General features: G+C 47.0%; 1 protein-coding gene across 2 annotated transcripts; it reads left to right on the forward strand.

Annotated features, from left to right (window-relative positions):
* Window positions 1-979: 979 nt before the first annotated feature.
* Window positions 980-14,172, forward strand: GREM1 (gremlin 1, DAN family BMP antagonist). Of its 2 annotated transcripts, none has more exons than XM_054565620.1 (2): window positions 980-1,131; window positions 10,311-14,172. In XM_054565620.1, the coding sequence occupies exon 2, from the start codon at window positions 10,312-10,314 to the stop codon at window positions 10,864-10,866; it is 555 nt and encodes a 184-aa protein (XP_054421595.1). In that variant the 5' UTR covers window positions 980-1,131; window position 10,311; the 3' UTR covers window positions 10,867-14,172. The 2 variants fall into 2 exon arrangements, with proteins under 2 accessions (XP_054421595.1, XP_054421596.1); XM_054565621.1 differs by lacking the exon at window positions 980-1,131 and adding an exon at window positions 1,818-2,417.
* The last annotated feature ends 443 nt before the right edge of the window (window positions 14,173-14,615 follow it).

The following is a 14,615-nucleotide window of genomic DNA, read 5'->3' on the forward strand; positions in this document are numbered from 1 at the left end:
CTCTCGGTATGTTCGCCTCTATTCATGGTGTTCTTGAGTAATGGATACAGACTGCGACATCGGCTTTTCCCATTCGGAGGTTTTGTCTTAAATTTCTGGCAAGTTATTTCCTCGTCCGACGTTTTATTTTCCTGATTGATGAATCTTTAACATGCTACACTGAGCCTCCTCTCCTAGCGACTGTTCTCCTCTCCCCTTTTAAAAGGGCTTAGGGATGGAAAAGCTGACTTTGGAGGGTCCCGTGAGGTTCCCTCTCCCGACCCCCGCTCCTCCTCTCTGCGCACTCACGGCCGAGGCCGCCGGCTTCGGAGCCGAAAGAGCCCGTGGCGGGCGCGGCGAGGAGGGCGTCGCGCTGGCGACCGGCTCCCGCTGGCGGCCGGCGAGCCCGCTGGGGTTCACGGGGGGCGCGGGGTCAGCGCCTTCGAAGTTGGGGGCCTCACGCGGCGCCGCGGTGACCGCTCAATCAAGGCGTCCCGCGCCCCGATGCCCTCGCGGGGAGAGAGCCGCCGGATCTGTCCCGGCCCCGCAGAGTCTTGCTCTTCCCGGTGCCATCCTCGCGACTCAGCCCGTCGCGGGGCGGGCGCAGGCGAAGAGGAGCTGGCGAGAGCGGAGCGCAGGCCTGGGGCGGAGGAGGAACGAGGGGCCGGGAGCCGGGGGGGATTTCCTCCTCTGCTTCCCCCTCCAACGGGAGCGGAAAATGTGATTTGCTGTGCATTCCAGGCGCGGTTCCCTGGGGTGACCTCTCCCAGCCGGCCTGGGCGGGGGGAGCAGACAAAGAGGCGAGGCAGGCGGAGAGGGGACCCTGCGGGGAGGCAGGCGGGGTGCCGGGGGCGGGGGCAGTACCGGGAAAGGGGGCGGATAGCGGGTCCCGCGGCGGCGGCGGCGGCGGCGGCGCTCGGCCAATGGAGAGGCGCGGCCCTGGGCGCCGCGCTCGGCCGCCGGCTTTTAAACGGGAGACGGCGCGATGCCCCGCACTCGGTGCGCCGTCCGCGGACCGGGCGACCCAGTGTGCAGCGTGCGCGTTTCTCGCTGTCCGGCTGACCCCGCGCCGAGCGCCGGCGGCTCGGGCCGCGGCCGCACACCGCGCCACGCGTCCAGAGCGCCGGCCGCGACTACCCGCCGCATTGACAGGTGAGCGCGGAGGCGCGGGTCTGGGGTGTGTGTGCGTGTGCATATATGTGCGTGTGTGTGTGCGCGCGCGCGCAGAGAGCCGCAGAACGACTCCCGCGCTCGGGTCGGTGCAGAAGCGCGGCAGCCCGCGGTGCGTATAGACCGAGGCCCTGCGGTTTTCTTGGGTGAACCACGGAGAGTCATCGCGGGTTCATTCCTGCCAAGGTCGTGGCTGCCATGACTTCACTCTGTGCTGTCTGCAGGGACAGGCTGGGAAAGAGGATGTCAAGAGCGAGAGCGAAGGCCCCGCGTCCCATTTCCAACCTCCCAGGGCCCCGCTAACGCGCTCCTCGGGCGCGTGGCAGCGGCGGCGCCAGCCGCGCCTGCGTGGCGAGGGCACGGAGCCCCCTGCGGCCGGAGCGCGGGAGCCCAGGGCTGGTGAGCGGGAGCAGCGGGGCGCGGCGGGGACCTCAGCTCGGCAGCCGACGGCGGGGCAAGAGAAACTGAGGGGGTCGCATGTATTTGAGGCGGGGCGCTGGGGCTAGGCTACCTCTCGGGGCGACCGTCGGAGTGCTGGTAATGATTCTACCGTGGGCTGGACGATCGATCGGGGGAAGCCGCGATTGTGCCCGTTTGCCCATCCTCAAGGTGAGATGGAGACTCTCACAAGAGCGGAGCCGCAGGGTTCCGCCGCAGCGGAAGCAGGAGGGTCGGGTGTCGGGACACTTGATCCCGGATGCGGATTTCAGAGAGCACTTAGTGCTTGCACCGCACGCACCCACGTGCTGGCTGCGCACTCGTGGGCGCTCGGTCCCCTCTTTTAGGCTTCTCTCCGACCCACGAGCTCCTGGGCTGAACTTCGGACGTCCAGACTCCAGCAACGACAACCCGTCGGGCCCCGCATCTGCAGGTGCCCCTTAGTTTGTGTGCTAGAGGCCCCCACCACTCCGCGCCTCGCCGATCCTCGCTAGCGACGGACCACACGGGACTGGCGGCAGGAGGCTGGTCTCTGGCTCGGACGCCCAGGTCGTCCTTCATCCTCTCCCGCCGCTTCACACGGCTGACCCCTCTGCAGCTGTAGGAGCAAGGCCAGGGGCTTCGGGGCTTCGGGGCTTCTGGGCTTCGGAGCTGTCACCGCATCAGCCACAGTCATTTGTAGACATTAGGCTTGGGAAGTACAGACGCGCCCCCCGCGCTAGCTTGGCGTTGTCTTCGGATCCCAGTTCTGCCTGGGGAGCGCCCCAGCCTGGCGTTTCTCCGCACCGGTAACAGTGACGGTCCCCGGCTAAGGCGGGGGCACACAGGAGGTAACCAAGGCTTTACAATAAAGCTCTTTCCGCGCGCCCAGTGCTGGCCTGACTGTGCTCCCCGGTTGAACCCGGCTGTCGCCTCCTGCTCCCCTGCCGACTCCGAACCCAGGCTCTTTTAGACAGAAATATAACCTCAGCCTTAGGGGTTAAAATCTCTTCTTAAAAAATGGTACAGGGGCAGAGGGGCGACCATTGGTAGGTAATTGGATCTCCTGCTGGAAAGAGCAGATCCGAGTGGTGTGCGCCTCTGTTTATGTTCTCCTTCAAAATGGTACCAGGACAAGAGTTGATTAAAATAATATATTGTGTTAAGTGGGTCGCCAGGGATTTAAACTGTCCCAGGGACCCCAGAGTAGTGGCTTCTTTCTGGCTGTTACACAAGTTAAATAAATAGCGGAGAAGAGGTTAAGATAACCCCGTCCCGGGGTGAGGAGTCGTCTTTCTCCCCAGGGCTTTCCAGCTCCCCCTCCTCTTTCTTCTTTTTCTTTTCCTTTTTCTTTTCTTTCTGGAAGTGGGAAAGGGGGCATAGGGACTTAAAGGGGTGGACTTTTCAAAGCAATGAGGGGAAGATCTTAAGAAAACTACGGATTATCATTTCCTCCCTGGCACACCCAAATCTACAACAGTAAGTAATTTGATTACTGTCACTGGATAAATTGCCCTCTCCAATGGTTAACTAATTACTTAAGGGTTCTTTAGTTCTGTAGTCTCAGTCTCTCTCTGTCTCTTTCTGTGTGTTTAACCCCCAGGTCAGTTAGAAATTAAAGTCTTTTTGTAAACTCTGTAATTTCACAGGTTTCCAATTTTCTTAAAGTTCATGTTGAGTGAAATGTTTTCGTAACTCATAATCTATAGGGAATCCAGGTTGGCTGAGTCTTTAGGTGAGTGCTTGCTTATACAGGGAAAAATAGAAACTTAATTTAAGTCCCCACATCTCTGAAAGAGAATTGCCTGCCTGCCTTGTCTTCTAAACTGAAGCCCACCGTCTTAAGTATTAAAAGTGTTATAAATCCAAGAAGTATTATGCCACAGACATCTCTCCCAATAACAGCAAAGCGGTGGAGCGCATCCTAGAACAGAGTAAAGAACAGGTAACGCTAAGCCTTTTATGAAAAGGAATATGGGAGGAGGTAGGGGAGGTACAGCAGGCACTGGGAGGCACAGGTCGGGCAAGTGTTGCCAGCCCATGTCATACATCTGCAAGGAATTTTCTTTCATTTTAACATATGCTCTTAGAAAAGCAAAGCCCAACAATAGTTCCTGGGATGAGGAATTTTATCCACAGTAAACATGAAGATAAAAGAGATAATTACTTGAGTTTAAGATATTTTTCAAATTTTATTGCATTAGAAACGAATCCATGTGCCCCTTGTTAAATGCTGTGGCAGGTGTCCACTGAACCGTGGTTGAGGGAAGGTGTGTGGGCACTAGATGGAACTGGACTTCAACCTTGGCTCTCCTGCTCAGGAGCTGTATGACCTGAGACAGATTCCTAACTTCTGAATCTAGATTCCCTGATTGGGAAAATAAAGACAATATTATCTATCTCATATTATGCTGTGGAAAATAAATGCTAAGATTTGCTCAGAATTTAGCATAATAACCTGGCATAGTAAGGGTTTAAAACTATAGGTGACTCTTAGTATCAGTGGTCGTATTGGGAGAGGAGGTAGCAGTCTACAGCGCCAGGATATATTACAAGGTGGTTCTGAAAGTAAATCCTAAACCCCACTCACACAGGTACACATATACATCTTTCACTGCGAAACAGCACATATACTTGGCTGTCTCTCCATAGTGCTGCTCAGTGAACATTTAATACTTATTACTTTCTAACTTATTTCCTGTTGACCACAAGAATTCTATACAATCATTACCTGCGCGCTCGCAGGTGCACACACACACACACACACACACACACACAAATCTTCCTATGAGTTTAGAGCTCCGGGGATGCCTAACTACTAGGTGGTCTTTTCTCTGTCCTATGCTATCTTAGGCCCCAGCCTGAGTTAACCTGAATGGGGTTCAAAATAAGGATGTTGTGGTTAAGGTACTTGCAGCATATACAGGATGAGACTTTATGGTCTACTAGTTTGCTAACCACCATCTCTCTTCTGTACAGCTTGTCTGAAAAAATAATCAACTCAGTATATTCTTAAATTCTCTACTTAATTTCTAAAAGTTGATAATCTTTTTAAAAAATAAAGAGCAAAATAAAAATGACCTTGCCCTTCTCAAAGATTTAGTCCTGAGAAAAAGGTGTAGTGTATTCTCAAATCCAGCCTGCACTTAGAGTGTTCCACTGTTTGTTTTTTTGTTATGTTTTTTTTTATGCTGGGAGAAAAATTTGATGCCATAACTGTTGAATGTCTTTCTAAAACTTTATTCATCAGGAGGAATTGATCAGACATTGAGGCACAGACATCTAGCCTGGTGACCATTGTCTCTTCACTGTAATGCCCACTGAACACTCCCTTTAACTGACGATAAGCAGGTTGGTTAGCTAAAATGAGAAAGAGACCAAGAAGAGTGTGGAAAGGAGCTGGCCTAAAATTTTCCAAAGACACCAAGAACATTGTAAATGGGTCATACACAGCATTTTTAGTTTTGATTCCTCAGAATTAGATGATACTTTCATCAAGTGAAGACTGGAATAAATCACCATGACCTGCACAGGACAGCAGTGGTTGATCTGGTTTATCTCACATGCAGATGTTTGCGCTTGATCCCTAAGGGAAACATGGAGGAAGGCATCAGGTAAAGAAGACCTGCGGTGAGAGGATCTGCATCCTCTGGGACGAGTGGATTGGTGGCGGGGGGAGAACAGTAATAAAGGGAAAAAAGGTGTGGGATGGGTCTTGGGGTGGGGGTAGTGGGGGACAGGAGCAGAGAAAGCTCACCATGACAATATGACCCCATCCCTTGGAGGAGAAATGCATTAAGGGGAAATTGAGGCAGGATTTTACAAGAAGAATATTTTCTGTAAAGGAAAACTAATGGAGGTCTTCGTAGGTGTCATGATGCACTCTGGATCCATGACTTGCAGCTTTAATTTAATGACATGTGTAGGTTGTTTCATGAATGCAAATCACCAAAAATGTTTGTAGCTTATGGTTGGACATGGGTGATAATTCATAGGAACCTAAACCTGGACTAGCATTTGAGTTGAGGTTTGATAATAGGGCACTCTGCTAGGTGTTGATGCGGAAGAGGATTGTCCTCAAGGAATCTGTATCTTCTTGATTCCCTCCATGTCTACGATATTTACAAAGTCCAGCTTCTGTGGTGGCTATATAAATGGGATTTAAAGAACAAAACAGTCTTATACCCTTCACTGAGGAATCAGGACCAGTTTGGTGTGGGGGAGGTTGGGTGAATGACCACAATGAATTGATCAGGCACTGGTTCCAGTACTACTTCCAGTTCTCACCCCCCTCACTCCTACTCATGTGGAATATGCAGAGTCCTTCAGAGCACTGCTGTTTGCTAAAAAGATGAGGACTCTATTGATGGAGATTCCAGAAGTTGGTTTTCACTTCTCTCCAAATAATTAGTTAATAAGGTTTAAGAACTCCAAAACCTCATAATTAGTGCTGAAGATCTTTGAAGAATAGGCTTTTTATAAGTGAAAAACCATTTCATAATATTTTCCACATCCAATAAATCTTATTTGGAGACAAATTTACTTTTCTTATTAAAAACAAAAAACAGCCTGTCGTTCTATACCCCTTTGGCTTATGGGGTACACATGCTCCCATAGGAACAGGAAGTCTGTCCAAACTAAAACTGAAAACCACAATTGCCCAATTGCTTTATTGTTGGTTTCTGCCACAGTGAAAACAATAGCTTCAATTAGAAAATAAAACCCACAGGATTCTGTGCAGGATCGGGGAAAAAGAGGTGGGTATTTGGGGTTTACCTAGACTGGAAGGAGTTTGCTGTCCTGAGGGCGAGAACAAAAGGACTGCAATTGGCCGTGCAGCTCATTGGTCTGTGGGAAGGCATTTTAAAATGCAAGGAATGGAAACTCTTTAAGTCAATGTGGTCTGTAATAATCATTCATTTAAGAGCACCTACTGTATGCCAGACACAGAGGATAAGGTGATGAGTAAGCCCTCATGACTCTCAGATTAGGTATTTATTTAATTAAAGATGCGAAAATGCCAGGAAATAAAAGCTGAGTACAAAGGAGGTCCTAAGTTGGTCTGCAGGAAAAAATGACCTTTTCAGACAGATGGTTGTGGGAGGGGGTGGCCTCGGACGTGAACTTGTCACATGCAGTCAACATGCACTCCTAGTCAGCCTCAGACTGGCCTCCGTGATGTGGCTGTGACACTCTTAATCAGGGAGGGCTGGATGTGGAAGGCGGGAGAAGACCTTGGGTGGAGGCCTAGGGCTGTCTTGAGTGCCCCTCTCCGAAATGGGCAGAGACTGCCCTGGCTGGGAAGCTCAGTTGGTTAGAGCGTCATCCCTGACAAGCTGGGGTTGTGGGTTCAATCCCAGGAGAGAGCACATAAAAGAAGCAACCAATGAATGCATAAAGGAGAACAACAAATCGATGTCTCTCTCTCTCCGTGTCTTTCACCTTCTTTTCTCTCTCTGAGATCAATTTTGAAGAAGGAGAGAAAGAAGGAGAAAGGATGGAGAAAAGAAAGGAAGGAGAAAAAAGAAAAAGAGGTAGAGACAATTTAGGTTAGATCCTGGCCCTGCATTGAATAAATAGCCAGAAACTGGGCAAAAATACATTTACAGTTGTGAGTACATGAGAGACAGAGTTTATTCTTATATTATTATTTTTTAATTATTATGTATTTGTGTTACAACTGTAAACCTACTCTTGCCCACCGCTGTGTTTGCTGAGGAGACTGGACTGCTGTGGCTCAAGTTCTCCCGGCCTCTGGAGAAGATCAGCACTGTTTTACAACTGAACTTCTCTCATGAGTGATTTTTTTTAAAAGACAAAACAAGGGAATTAATTTTTTTGTTGTTGAGGCAAAAAGGGCTCTGTTTAAAGAACAGGGATGTTGTAACATAAACTGACGAAAGCCAGGGAGTCTACAGCCAGAGCAGAGAGCTAAATGTCACATTATCAGCTCCAAACTTGAACTTGCCCAAAAGTATTAGGTTAATGTTGGGAAGATGGTACCATTTAGGAATATTTTAAATCTGATATTTAATTATCCTAATTTGACATTGTCTTTAGGGTCGTGTGGTCTTTACTTACAGGCGCTGTCCCTTAGAGAATGTAGATTCCCACACTACCTTTGTCTTTGAAAAATAATTGCCCTAGGTAATAGTACCCACTTGTACCATTCCTGGGGGAGGGGCATGATAAGGTTACTATTAAATTTCACTTTTATCATGCGTAACACTGGTTCTGAACTGGTGTTCAGAAGAAAGCAGGGAAATGGGTGCTTCAGGGCTTTGTGCTTAAGTTCAGAAAACCAGGGTGGGGCTGGGGGGCAGGGCAGGGGAGCTTCAGGACTCAGGTCAGATTTGGTGCGATGGCCTAAGGAGGGGGGCTGTGAATTTGAAAATGCTCTTGTGGAAAAGCAAGTCCTTTCACATTTTAATAAGTCCCTCTGTACCCGCGTTTGCAAGCGCTACAGGCCTTGCCACTCAAAGCCTAGAAAGGAGGACCAGCTGAACCAGAATCTGCACTTCAATGATGTCCCAGGTGGTTGCCTGCAGTCAGGTCTGAGAAGCTCTGTCCCAGGACATTCTTCATAGTCTGATGCTTCTCTTTCACTCTCCTTTTTAAAAATATTCTTCTGCTCCTCCCCCTCTCCCTCCTCCGTCTGCCCTACCCTCTCTGATTTACATTCCTTACTCCATTCATTCTTTCTCCCCTCCATCCTTGCTTTACTGTTTTGTTTTTTTGGAAGGGTCAGTTTTCCCTCTGCCTCCCCACTTTTTAATTGTTTTTGTCATTGTCTATATGCCATTTCCCTTTTTGATTCTTACCTAAATCCAGGCCCATCCACAATAACTTACTGTCACTAATATGTTCAACATATCTATGGTATATATTAATGTAAATATTTGCACATACCTGTTCTGCCTATTTTCTGCCTTCCAAGTTTTATACACACACACACACGCACACGCACACACACATGTGAATGACATATTTCACCATTTAAAGTAGAAAAATGTACATCTGTGTAAAGAATGGTATAATGAATATCTTTTCTCAGTTTAAAAATGAGAATAAGTGAGGGGTCCAGGAGTCTATGAGTTATGAGATCTTTCTGGTAAAGTAATTCATTCTGTCTGCAATCCTGTCATACATTTGATTAGTTCTCAAATTGCTTTCACTCTTACATCCACTTTGACCTGAACAACCTATCTGGGAAGATAAGGTATTTGTAGCTGTGCTTAAACGAAGTCATTTATTGAAAAGTAGTGGAATTTTCCTCAGATCAAATAGCAAATCGCTGCTCCAGGATTCCAAATAGTAACTCAGTCATGACTTCTGTGTGCTCTTCCTGTGAAGTGTTCTCCCCTTGTCAAGTGCTTTCTGGTCTCCTGTTGCAGTCTCCTTGCGATGCCTGGTAACAGCAAACATCTCATAAGTATCCAAGGGAATAAAGCACAGGTCAGGATGCACTGAGGCTGGTTAGGGGGAAAGATTGGGAGACTTTCCTGGCGGGTGAAGCTCTCTCGGCAGTAAGACTAATTTATTTTTGCTACAAAGCAAGATAGAAAATGTTTCCCTGAAGACCTGAAGGGTAATCTGACATTGAAATAGCAGGAACTTATTGAATATTGTCAAATACAAGAATGAATACAGGGGCCCTGGCCTGGTTGCTTATTTGGTTAGCGTGTCTTCCCAATACTCCAAGGTCATGGGTTCGATCCCTGCTCAAGGCACATAAAAGAATCACCCAATGAATGCATAAATAAGTAGAACAACAAAAATCAATGTTTCTCTCTCCCTCCACCCCCCCTAAAATTGGCAAATAAAATTTTTTTTTTAAAAAAGAATGATACCGGTAAGTGACCATAATACAAAATCAAATGTAGTTGTTGTCAGAAGCCAGGAAGAAATTCCTGTGGGAGCACATGCGAGGAAGAGATGGGCCCTGGTCAAGTTCACATCTTGACTTATTCACTGTGACCTTGGGGAAGCCGCCTCGCAGTTTGATGGCCAGGAGGGTAATAAGAAGAATAGTACCACTTCATAGAGATATTGTGAAAACTAAATGAAATATTTTACATAAAATGTTTAACAAGTGCCTGATAAAGTATGAGCTGCTCCTACATGCACTGCTTAACCGTGGGGTACAGTAGGCAATATCATCCATGGGCCACCATCGTAGGGTTCATGAACCTAGATAATCTAGGCTACTATACATCTGGGCTGTACGGAACAACCCGTTGCTCCTAGGGTACATGTCTGTCAAGCATGTTCCTGTACAAAACAACATGAGATTAAACAAAGCACAAGAAAACATGGTTTAATCAAGAGATGTGGTAAACACAAGATGTGTGAAGCTGTCTTACAGGAAACTTGAAAGAATGCAGTCTAAAGTAACAATAAAAATGTAGCACAGTACATCCATAAACCGGTAACACAGTCATTTGTCGTTTTCGGTGTTATGGGCTGCACGTAGTGGCACGTGCTACATACTCTGTGACCAGCAGCCCGGTAGGTGTGTTCACACCTGCACCTCCACAGACGCAGGAGTAATGCAGTGGGCTATGACGTTATGACGGCGACAATGTGACTAAGCAGAAGTGGTTTTTTTTAGCTCCATTATAATCTTACAGGACCCCTTTTGTATCTGCAGTCCATCATTGACCAAAACGGCGGAGCAATATTAACATTTTAAGTAATTAACTTTTCCATTTTTCGTATCTTCCCTCTCTGTTTCCTTCCTTTAGCATGAGCCGCACCGCCTACACTGTGGGAGCTCTGCTTCTCCTTTTGGGGACCCTGTTGCCAGCTGCTGAAGGGAAAAAGAATGGGTCCCAAGGTGCCATCCCCCCGCCAGACAAGGCCCAGCACAATGACTCTGAGCAGACTCAGTCTCCCCAGCAGCCTGGCTCCAGGAACCGGGGGCGGGGCCAAGGGCGAGGCACTGCCATGCCCGGGGAGGAGGTGCTGGAGTCCAGCCAGGAGGCCCTGCATGTGACCGAGCGCAAATACCTGAAGAGAGACTGGTGCAAAACCCAGCCGCTCAAGCAGACCATCCACGAGGAAGGCTGCAACAGCCGTACCATCATCAACCGCTTCTGCTATGGCCAGTGCAACTCCTTCTACATCCCCAGGCACATCCGGAAGGAGGAAGGCTCCTTCCAGTCTTGCTCCTTCTGCAAGCCCAAGAAGTTCACCACCATGATGGTCACACTCAACTGCCCCGAACTACAGCCACCCACCAAGAAAAAGAGGGTGACCCGTGTGAAGCAGTGTCGTTGCATTTCCATTGATTTGGATTAAGCCTGGACACCCTCTGCCAGTCCTAGGGATGCAGCCCCAGGAGGTTCCAGAGCCAGACCTAAAACAACCTGATTCGAACTTGGCTTAACCCCAGAGGCAGGAAGAACCACCAGCTGCCTCCTGACAGGCACCTGCTAGTGCTTAGGTTCTGTGCATGAGTGTGCGTAGGTGCCTGTGGCTGTTTGCAGACACCAGAGGAAACACAGTCTCTGCTAGAGGGCACTTCCTATTATCTAAATGAATCTGCTTCTGCAGGGGATGGTGCAGAAAGCCCGCTCCACCCAAGGCACATTTAACAGGCGCAGAGCTGAGCTCTGCTTCCGCCTTTGCCTTCCAGGTGCCCTCCTGGGGACCAGAATCTCTCTTTAGAATGAATGTTAATGGAAGAGGCTACTCTGAGGGCAGGAGGCCTCTTTTAGTGCTGTATAAGACTTGGAGAAGGTATCTCAACCTGTACCTGCTTCCTGCCTTCCTCCTCTCTTCCATAGTCAACCCCTTTTTGGGATCTCAGTGACTATTTCAGTCTAATCTATTTGCCAAGCGTTCTAAATTACCTCACTTGACCATGGATATAAATGTTTCCCATTTTTGGAATACCCTTCAGTCTCTGGGGGAGGCTGGTATAGGCAAGGGCAAGAAAGATGGAGGGGTGATTGAACGTGAGGACCAGTCAGAGTCGCCCAAACTCATTAGGGAGATGTGCAGGCTCTTGGGAGGCCAACCTCAAAACACAGTGAGGCTCCTGCATTAGTAGTTTTCTTTCCTGGTATTTAACAGAACCCAAGTGAACAGAGGAGAAATGAAATTGCAAAAAATAAAATCATTAACCTTGGCTGCCACTCTGATTTGCTGAAACTAGTTGGAACCCAATACCAAACTTAAAACATAAATACTGACCCTGCTAGTTGCAGAACTGAGTGAATGAGCTAAGCCAAGACAGATGCTTTCTGCTTTGCCCGCCAGGTGGACCATAGATGTCCAGAACCCCCTCCCCAGGGATAGGAAAAGAACAAAAACCTCGTAAGCAGAAGGTCCTAACTTCTTTTGCTTGTTTATAATCATCTCTTTCCCAGTTCACTCTTTTCTGTGTAATGCTTCTACGAGCCACAGCCCTTTGTTTTAAAGATTCTGCCTCTGCTGAGTGTTACCTGACAGTGAAGAACTAGGCGGAGATGAGAGCAGTCAGGGCCTGCTCCATTTTCTCTAGAAGCGTATTTTGGGTCTCTTGGTTTTAGCCATTGGTGGGAGTGGAGCTGGAGAGCAGAGGGGATTAAGGAAATAAAGCAGATTGCCTCTGGCCAAGGAGTAGCTTAATGCCTGGCAGGAGGTGTGAAGACTATGCCTTCCTCTGCTCACTTTGCCCTCTGAGGGTCTAGTGGGAAACTCCAGATAAGAAATCACAGCATTTGGCTTCATAAACTGTCCACTTACTGCTGGTGGGGTTTGTGCAACATTGTAACTACTCAGAACCTACCCCTAGACTCTGTCCTCTGATTAAACTTGGGCTACTAGCAATACCTACTTAGGATTTACCTAACAGCCAAAGTGTGGTGTGGGTGAACCATACTGCATTTTGGGTTTGGCGAACCTGTTCTCTTCAAGCCCGAGGTTTTATGTGTAAACCGCCCTTCCCCACTTCCCCGGACACTTTTGCCTTGTACTGTCTCAGCCTCACGAGCCAAGTCACATGTAACATGGGAGACAAACACCATTGACTTGCACTTCAGTAGCCGGTCAAGGCTCCAGCGTTTAAAGATCCATCACAACTAAAGAGGCTGTTTTTATTTTTTGTTTTGGTTCAGTGTTCTCCCATTAACAACTAAATAGGAACCGTACTTTGAGGCAGAAGTTATTTTTGAACACCCAAAATACTGGGTCTAATTTTTAAACTTTAAAACTCACTACTGATGATCCTGCTACACTACGCGAATCTCTGCGGACACGCTGCCTGTGCATTTCGTATACACTGTACGCCCCTGCCCCAAGTCTATCGTCCACGCCCTCCGACAGTAAAGCACAGAATGGGTTTCACTGAGCACGCAAATGCTAAGCCAGAATTTTGATGGTGGGGGAGAGAAAGAGAACAGGGAAGGAGCTAAAAATGTAAAACCATGCTAGAGAGGGGAAAAAGACATTCAGGACCAGCCGGCACTGAATTTCTCTTGTAACTCTGCCACAAGCATGCAACTAAGTGTATTAAAAAGAGATGACTTAAGTTGGCAGCAGTAATCCTCTTTTAGTAGTGTGTACCACAGTCTTGCATTAAGTTGAATTTGGCTGAAGTAAAGAGAATTTCCTCAAAATGAACTTCACTGGGATGATCAGCATAACTGCCCTAAAAACACAGCACCGGCCAAAGAAGGAACTGTCTGCTTTTCTTACTGTGCCTATATTAAGACTAACACAAGTATGGTGTCTTCCAACATTTATTGAAGTGCCATATCTGTTGCATAATGTATTGGAGTCACCAATGATGTGATACTTTTTTTTCATTACTATAGTAGAATTTTTTTTTAAAATGGCAAGATATTTGTGATCTCGATCAAATAATGCCAAACATCAAATAGGAATTTTATGATGCCCTCTGAGAGAAGATGTGCTTGGCATTGAAAAACACACAAAACAAATACCTTGCAAGTCTGTACATTGTTTTTTTGTTTATGTTATTGTAGTTCTTCAAAAAAGTTCAAAATGTAAGTGAAAATTCTGGAGGAAAGGATAATTTCCACTGTGTGGAATGTGAATAGTTAAACAAAAAGTTATGGTTATTTAATGTAATTATTAATTCAAATCCTTTGGTCACTGTGATTTCACACATTTGTTTTCTCCTTTATTTGTCTTCCTTTGAGCCGAGCAAAGAAGAGTCTGGCACATTGCATGCTGTTGGCGGCTTTTATCTGGTCAGAGGGAAATCACAAGATCTTGACATATCTGAACATGCATCACAGAGTCGAGACCTGAGCTTTAATTTTTTTTTGATTGAATGTTCCTTAAAGGTTAACATTTCTGAGGCAATATTAAGGATAATTTTAAATGCTGTTTTGGAAGACTTATGATGTGTGTGTACAAATAGCAGATAGTAGTGAATAGTTCACAAGTCCTTTTAAGGAGAAAATCTAAAATGAAAAATGTATGTGCAGAACATTTATAAGTGACAAGTTAATGCTTAAGAGTGAAAGTAGTCTATTGATTTGTTCTCAAGATATTTAATATCAACTGCATTGTGTATTATGTCTGCTTTAATCATTTAAAAACAACAGAGGATTATATAAACTATGATTGAGGTACTTTGCTCTGTATGAGGATGAGAGGGGATTTGATAGTATCATAAAAGTTAATTTGATTTAAAGCAGAGTTTTATGAATCTGTAAGTAGAATGTAATTTCACTCAAATTATGTTCTATATAACCTTTCCCAAAGAGCAATCAATAAACTGAACCTCTTCTGTGTGTGTGTGTGTGTGTGTGTGTGTGTGTTTAACGGGAAGTGATTACAGGGTAGAGGTAGTGCAAGGATTCTTTTGTCATGGGGCTGGAGATAGGAAAACAATTCTTGTGACCTCAAAGGGAATTTATGTCTCCCACCTAGACCTTCCAGATCCTGCTGATGTCAGCACGATACTTCAGGCTGTGGCACTTAGAGGCAGGGAGAAGCTGGCGCACAAAGGAACAGACCAACCTCTTCCCAGAGCTAGAGAGGAGAGTGAGAAAGGGTTCTGAGAAGCCTTCAGATAGTGGAAGAATCATCCC

The sequence above is a fragment of the Pteronotus mesoamericanus genome, unplaced genomic scaffold (genome assembly GCF_021234165.1).
Source record: "Pteronotus mesoamericanus isolate MK-2021 breed Mesoamerican mustached bat unplaced genomic scaffold, CSHL_Meso_final contig_164, whole genome shotgun sequence".
Lineage (NCBI taxonomy): Eukaryota > Metazoa > Chordata > Mammalia > Chiroptera > Mormoopidae > Pteronotus > Pteronotus mesoamericanus.

Bases quoted from the DNA above. Each gene is read 5' to 3' on its own strand.
- GREM1 (XM_054565620.1), top strand. From the start codon at position 10,312: ATGAGCCGCACCGCCTACACTGTGGGAGCTCTGCTTCTCCTTTTGGGG.